Raw genomic sequence first — 6,675 nt, forward strand, 5'->3', positions numbered from 1 at the left:
TTTTTAATTCAAACAAACACCCCAATCCATATTTTCAATTACTTTCTAAACCAATTGAAATATAGGATGAAAAAAACAATAAAACTTACTAATATTAATAATAAGTACTTTAAGAAAAATTGTTACAATATTAGATTAACTCCAACGCTATTTAAATTAAAGTTAAACCAAAACCAATCCTAAATCTATATTTAATACGAAAACGATCCATTTACATTGAAACATTTAAGTTATATGAAAGTCATGTTAAAAGTACTTAAAAATTAAAAGTTAATATTTATACCAACAAAGTGCACTTTTTTGTTGAATGGTTCGATCATAAAAACTTAGGAGTTATGAGTTAAGTATTTTGTTTGCTTTAGCAGTGTAATTCTCAACCATGCAAATGGGGGATTGTAGTAAATAAACAAATATAATTTGAATTATATTAAAAATTAAAATAATTCCCTTTGGAAGAACAAGGGAAAACTAACAAAACCCCTCACCTTTTTTTGTTTTCTTTTCTTCTGCTTTCTTCTTCTTCTTCTTCTTCAACAATGGCTCCTCCTCATCTCTCTTCAATTTCCCATCCATTTTCTTCCCCAATTACAAACCCTAATCTCAATTTCACTCACAGATTCTCTCTTCCTCTACGCTCTCAAACTCTACGTTTCATTTCCAATTCTTCTTCTTCTCCACCGCCCCCACCCTCTCCTCCTCCGCCCGATCCCATTCCGGAGAAGAGGTCCTTCGCCGTAGCCACTGGGGAGCTCTTCTTGGGTCTTGCTGCGAGGCTGATTAAGCGCTCTTCCGACCAAACCTCCAAATCTGTTTCTATGTTTGATAATCGCAGTGGGAACAACAGGAATGTGTACGAGGAGAGAATTGGCGCGGTGGTTGAGGATGAGATTCAGCCTGGTGTACTTTGGGAGCAGCGGGTTAAAGATGTTGAGGCCGAGAGGGAGCGTCCACTCGTTACTAGCCCTGGCTTTAGTTTCTCCGCCGCTGGTTTGTTATTTCCGTACCATCTTGGAGTTGCCAAATTTCTCCTAGAGAATGCTTATATCAAGGTTTTCTTCTCATCGTTTTCCTCCCTCTCTTCCTAATCTGTTTGAGAAATTTAGGTTGTTGTTCCCTTTCTGTATCTGTTTATGTGTTTTAACTTTTATTGTTATTGAGCTCTGAATTATGATGTGCCTGAATTGGAATAAATTCAGGCATTTGAATTTTGATGCGATTTTCTTTCTTCTCTGTGCATCTTTCCTTCTTATATGTTTGATGTGGCAGGACAGTTTAGATTTAGTTGAAATTTGAACTCTCTCTCTTTCTCTCATTGTATCAAGAACACATTTATTAGAATCAAAATGTAGTTTAGGTTTAGCAAGGATTGTTTCCATATGTGCTTTGAAAGTATCCCCTTCAGAAGTCTTTGCATTATACAGGAATGTATTTGTGGGGTTGCTTCTGTTTTATGATATGGAGGTTTAACTTGCTCTTGTGATGGCTGATGACCCTCAAAAGGATCTCTATTTATCATTTTCTGTTTTCTTTTTTCCATTTTTACATTTTTACATTTTCATCCTCACTGAAAATTTATCTCTCGACTATCGTGATCTTTTTCTTATCTTCTTTGGTATTGAAGTGTTTGTAATGATTTAGGAAACAACTCCATTAGCTGGAGCTTCAGCTGGTGCCATTGTTTGTGCCGTTATTGCCTCTGGAGCCAGTATGCAGGAGGCTTTACAAGCAACTAAAATACTAGCTGAGGACTGCAGAAGTAGAGGGACTGCATTTCGCCTTGGGGTATTTCTCTGTTGAAGTAGATCATTTTGTTCATTGTTTGTGTTTATTTTTTTGTGGTAAGGCATGGAGTGGAAAGAGATATCATTTGAGTTTCATTTAAAATAACTCCATTTTTTTTTTTGTTCCTGTTATTGTTTGTAATCTTTACTCTTGATATTAGTATCCCTGGGTTTTCAAAAGTCTAGACAATGGTGTAGGATGGTTGAGGAGTACTATTGTAGGTCTCTCTTGTCTGTTGGAGTGTTCGGACTACTATCTTTTTGTAATTTATCCCCTTGCTTTGGATCATGGTGATAGGGGAGATTTGTTTCCTCTCTGTGTGCGTCTGGTTAAAACTCATCTACTGGTTAAATTTTTATTTTTAACGTTTTCCTCATTTAAATCCTCAGGCTGTACTGAGGGAAGTTCTTGACAAGTTTCTGCCAGATGATGTACATATTAGGTGCAATGGAAGGGTCCGTGGTATGCATTATTATTCATTCTCTTTTGTTCCAAAACAAAATCACTATAAGAAAGGGGAAAGCGATATATTATTATGACATTACTCAGTCATTGCAATCTGAGTTAATCGAAATTGGTTTGCACAATGTGACGTGAGAGCATTTCACACTTGCAATGCAAGTCCATTCTGGAAACTTTGATTTCTCATTTATACATCTCTGTTGTGTTATAGTCGCTGTTACCCAAGTTTTTTGGAGGCCCAGAGGCTTGTTGGTGGATCAGTTTGATTCAAAAGATGATCTCATCGATGCAGTTTTCACTTCTTCCTTTATTCCTGGGTGACTATTTTAATTTCATATCCACTTTTCTTAGTTTGGTAAATGATAACCTTGGGCTGAAACGATGCTTTAGTGTAGATACCTAGCCCCAAGACCTGTCACAGTCTTTCGCAATAGACTATGCATTGATGGTGGTCTAACATTGTTCATGCCGCCAACTTCTGCCTCTCAAACGGTATTATTCACTTGATAAATTTTTCAATGCCTTCCCTGTAGTTTGATCAATCTTATTCACTAGAGACAAGATCATTGCAGGTGCGCGTATGTGCTTTCCCAGCTAGCAGATTGGGATTTGAAGGAATTGGTATCAGTCCCGACTGCAACCCTGAAAACAGAGCTGGTCCCAGAGAGGTAAATGAGACCAGCAAACCTTGTCCAAGGAGTTGATACGTTCCGCTTTATATTGTGACAGCAAACTCTTCCTTGTTCTGCGTCATTTCAGCTTTTCAACTGGGCTCTGGAGCCAGCAGAAGACGACATTCTAGATCAGCTCTTTGAACTGGGATATCAGGATGCAGCTGTTTGGGGTGAGGACAATCCCGTTGAAAAGCTGGTGGAAGATGAAAGGCATGACTGAGGACGACGCCTCTAACTACCTGACTCATCAAAGTGTAAATGGTGAATAAAAATTGGACATGCTTGGTTGGTAAGTACATGGCACTGATCCAACTTTCTTGATTGCTACCGATCCGTACTGCCTGAACTGCTTAGATACACATAGGAATGCCTTGTAACAAAAGCAGACCAGCTTCAATTCAAGAATGAAAGGATAAAAATAATATTATACAAGTAGATATCAAAGTCTTGAGTTTAGGATGGCCAAGATCATAGGTATCGGTGTGTTTATATATATATATGTTTCCCCTTCCCTCACACCTCCACAGGATTTACATATGCCATTTTGATGGTATTTCATATATATATATAGATATATATTCTTTCTTTGAACATCTCTATTATAATTCCATTGATTCCAGGGCAGGTGGTATTTTGATATTGGGATTAACACCATATTTATTTTGGAAAAATGTAAATCTACAAGCAAATGAAGATTTGGATTAGATTAACAAAATTTTAAATAATTAATATTTTTAAAAATAAATTAATAAATACAAAAAGAAAAGTGATTATAGCATATCATAATATTACTAATACCAAGGGTATATACTTTTGGTTTTTTTGGTTTTTGAGATTTTAGGGAATGTTTATTTGGTTGTTGAAATTTAAAAAATGACGTTGTAGTTCCAATGTTTGAAAAATCATTCTATATGGTTAGTAAAATGATAAGATGTCATGTAGCATAATTAGGTGACCTTAAAATTATATTTTTATTTAAATTGGGTAACATTTCTTTACCTTTCTCTTTCTTTCCCTCATCTCTACCTCCTCCCTCCCTTTCAAAGAATCATTAGTGTCACTTTACTGAAACGGTATTATGTCCTAAAATAATTAGATTATGAAATGAGATTATTGTAATCATTTAAACTTCATTTTCATTCAATGAAAAAAATAAAAAAAATATTTTTGTAAATATTTATCTTATTAAATTATGGTAAATTCTCATATTTGGTTATATTTATAGATATTTTTAAAAGTTCTCAAATTTATAAATTATTTTTTAAAAAATAAACACATTCAATGACTTGGGTTAGAGTGATTTAACCCATACCTTACATGCACGTTTGTAAATACCATGAAAAATAATTTGATTACCGATGAAATCTATTTTCTTTACACCCTAATTCTGAACGAATGGGCACACACACCTCCCATAAATTTCTATCCTTCTCTTTCTACCATGAACTTCAATTACTATTTTATTTTGTTTTTTTACAAAAATAACTTTGATCTGAATGCCTTCAATTCCACAGGTAACACTATCAACAATTTAGTACGAATATCTCGTTGTTTGGAATACCTTGAAAGCTCTTTAGTTTTCATAATCGAATATATACACTTATTTACGCATTATTTACCATTTAGAAGACAATCCTAAAATGTGTTTAAATATAATAAACTATAAAAATGAATAAATCAAATAGATTATTATATCTCACTTCATTGTTTAAAATTACAATAGTTAACGTTTTTTTATTGTTTATAATTTATAATTAACTATATATAACAATGATACTATTTCACATTTCCCATGTGTTATCAATATTATTTTAAATAGGTTTTTTTTCTTATGAAGAGAGAAATGAATTTTTTTAATCAATCAAAATAGGATCTATAATAATAATAATAATAACCCACTTAGCATTTTAAATGACGTATATATTTTTCTTTACAAATATATCTCTTATTTCAAGAAGAAGACACCTCAATGTGACAGATTCACCTAAATTTAGGAATGGCCTACACGTTTTGATATATATATAACTCCAGAACTTTAACAATATTAATTATAAAATTTTCTTAGTTTCACTTATTATATTAGTAATAATGTATAGAAGCCAAATTGATATTTTCAACCCTTTCTCCATCTTCCATACAAGAAGCCACATATTAATTAGTACAATTAACAACATGCTCTTCTTCTTCTTCTAATAATAATTATATAAAAAACATAGAAAAATGAAGTGAAAATTAAAACAAAACACAACATTATAACAAGCACACATTATTATTGTCCAAAACATAATGGCAATAATAATATTTCAAATAGCTTTAATGGCAATCTTCATTCCAGCTTTGCAATGGCCAGGGTAACTGCAAATGAAATAGTTGTATCCTTTGACAAGCTTGATTCTGTCTTTTCCTGTTTGGTATACTTTTGAACCTTTTGGTTTTAGACACCAATTGTATGCCACTTTGTTCTTCAATGACACCACATTGTGCGCCATTCGAGGATACTTGAATACTGTTTCAATCATATAACCCTTTTTTTTAGATCAGAATACAATGGCTATACTATATCAGAAATAATATGACTTTTGATATCTCATGTAGAAAAATTACCTATCATCAATATATGTTCATATTTGTTCAAAATACTAAGATTTAATAGGGTATGAAATATGAGAGGTTAAATGATCCGTTTTTGCTTAATTATAAAACTTTTTGGTATATAAAATCGCTAATTCATTTTTGTCCTTTTATCTTTAAAGCAAATAAATGTAAAGGTTAAGTTTTATTGTCAATTTTAATTTATGATTCATTAGAAGTTACTCAATGTAATCTCCTCTCTTTCAACGTTAGAATGGTCATGCTAATTTTAATTCGGTGGAAAAAATTATAAAATTAAACCTGTTTATTTTTAAGAAGAAAAAAAGAAAATTATTATTTAAAATAAAAAAAACTCATAAAAATATTTACAAATATAACAAAATACCATAATTTATCTGAATTAGACCAAGATAGACAACTATTTATGTTTATCATGATACAAATAGACAAATAGTGTATATCTTAGTTTATAGTAGTTCATCCTAGGATATTTTGTAAATATTTTGGTTAATTTTATAATATTTGAAAACGATAACGGTTATCAAACAAAAACTATAATTAGAACGTAAAATAAAGAGGTAAGAGTTGGGGAGGAGAAATTTACCGATAATATCACCAGCACGGAAAATCTTTCCCTTAGTCCAAGTATTGACATTAAAGGTCCATCCAAGGGCATCTCCAACAGTGTAGACTTTAGCTTGAGCAATCTCAGATTGGATGAGGAAAATGCAGAGCAACAAAGTGATAGCAAAGGCACTGCCTTTTCCCTGACCCATTTTAATACTCTCTTTGTTTTGTTTAGTGGTAATTAGAGGAGAGAGTTTAATTAGAATATGGAAGAGAGGAATGTGATATATGAAATGGGAGAGATTTTGGTCCTTTTTATAGTGACATTTGGTTGGTTCAATGTTAGGGTTTCTTGGATTTTAATAATATAATGGAAGAAAAACCTCAAAGTGAGGTACCACTCAAAACCCCAAAAATAATAATAAACAAAAGTCAAATAAATTCTTGGAAACAATTATATATGTAACATATATTATAAATATATATATATATATATATATATATATATATATATATATATATATATATATATATATATATTGGTAGCTCATAAAAGTATGGAGATTGACTTTTACATCAATCCCATGTGGGCAAACTG

General features: G+C 32.1%; 2 protein-coding genes across 2 annotated transcripts; one reads left to right on the forward strand and one right to left on the reverse strand.

Moving 5' to 3' along the window:
* Positions 1–465: 465 nt before the first annotated feature.
* On the forward strand, positions 466–3,511 carry LOC101219436 (patatin-like phospholipase domain-containing protein 2). The gene is made up of 7 exons (XM_004149914.3): positions 466–1,049; positions 1,639–1,782; positions 2,172–2,244; positions 2,456–2,561; positions 2,640–2,736; positions 2,817–2,912; positions 3,004–3,511. Exons 1-7 carry the CDS (start codon positions 537–539, stop codon positions 3,136–3,138), a joined length of 1,164 nt encoding a protein of 387 aa, XP_004149962.1. The 5' UTR covers positions 466–536; the 3' UTR covers positions 3,139–3,511.
* A 1,455-nt stretch (positions 3,512–4,966) lies between these two features.
* On the reverse strand, positions 4,967–6,369 carry LOC101219676 (basic blue protein-like). The gene is made up of 2 exons (XM_004149915.3): positions 6,115–6,369; positions 4,967–5,424 (listed from the first exon to the last, which is right to left on the reverse strand). The coding sequence occupies exons 1-2, from the start codon at positions 6,284–6,286 to the stop codon at positions 5,222–5,224; spliced, it is 375 nt and encodes a 124-aa protein (XP_004149963.1). The 5' UTR covers positions 6,287–6,369; the 3' UTR covers positions 4,967–5,221.
* Positions 6,370–6,675: the final 306 nt, after the last annotated feature.

This window comes from Cucumis sativus, chromosome 3, assembly GCF_000004075.3.
Source record: "Cucumis sativus cultivar 9930 chromosome 3, Cucumber_9930_V3, whole genome shotgun sequence".
Lineage (NCBI taxonomy): Eukaryota > Viridiplantae > Streptophyta > Magnoliopsida > Cucurbitales > Cucurbitaceae > Cucumis > Cucumis sativus.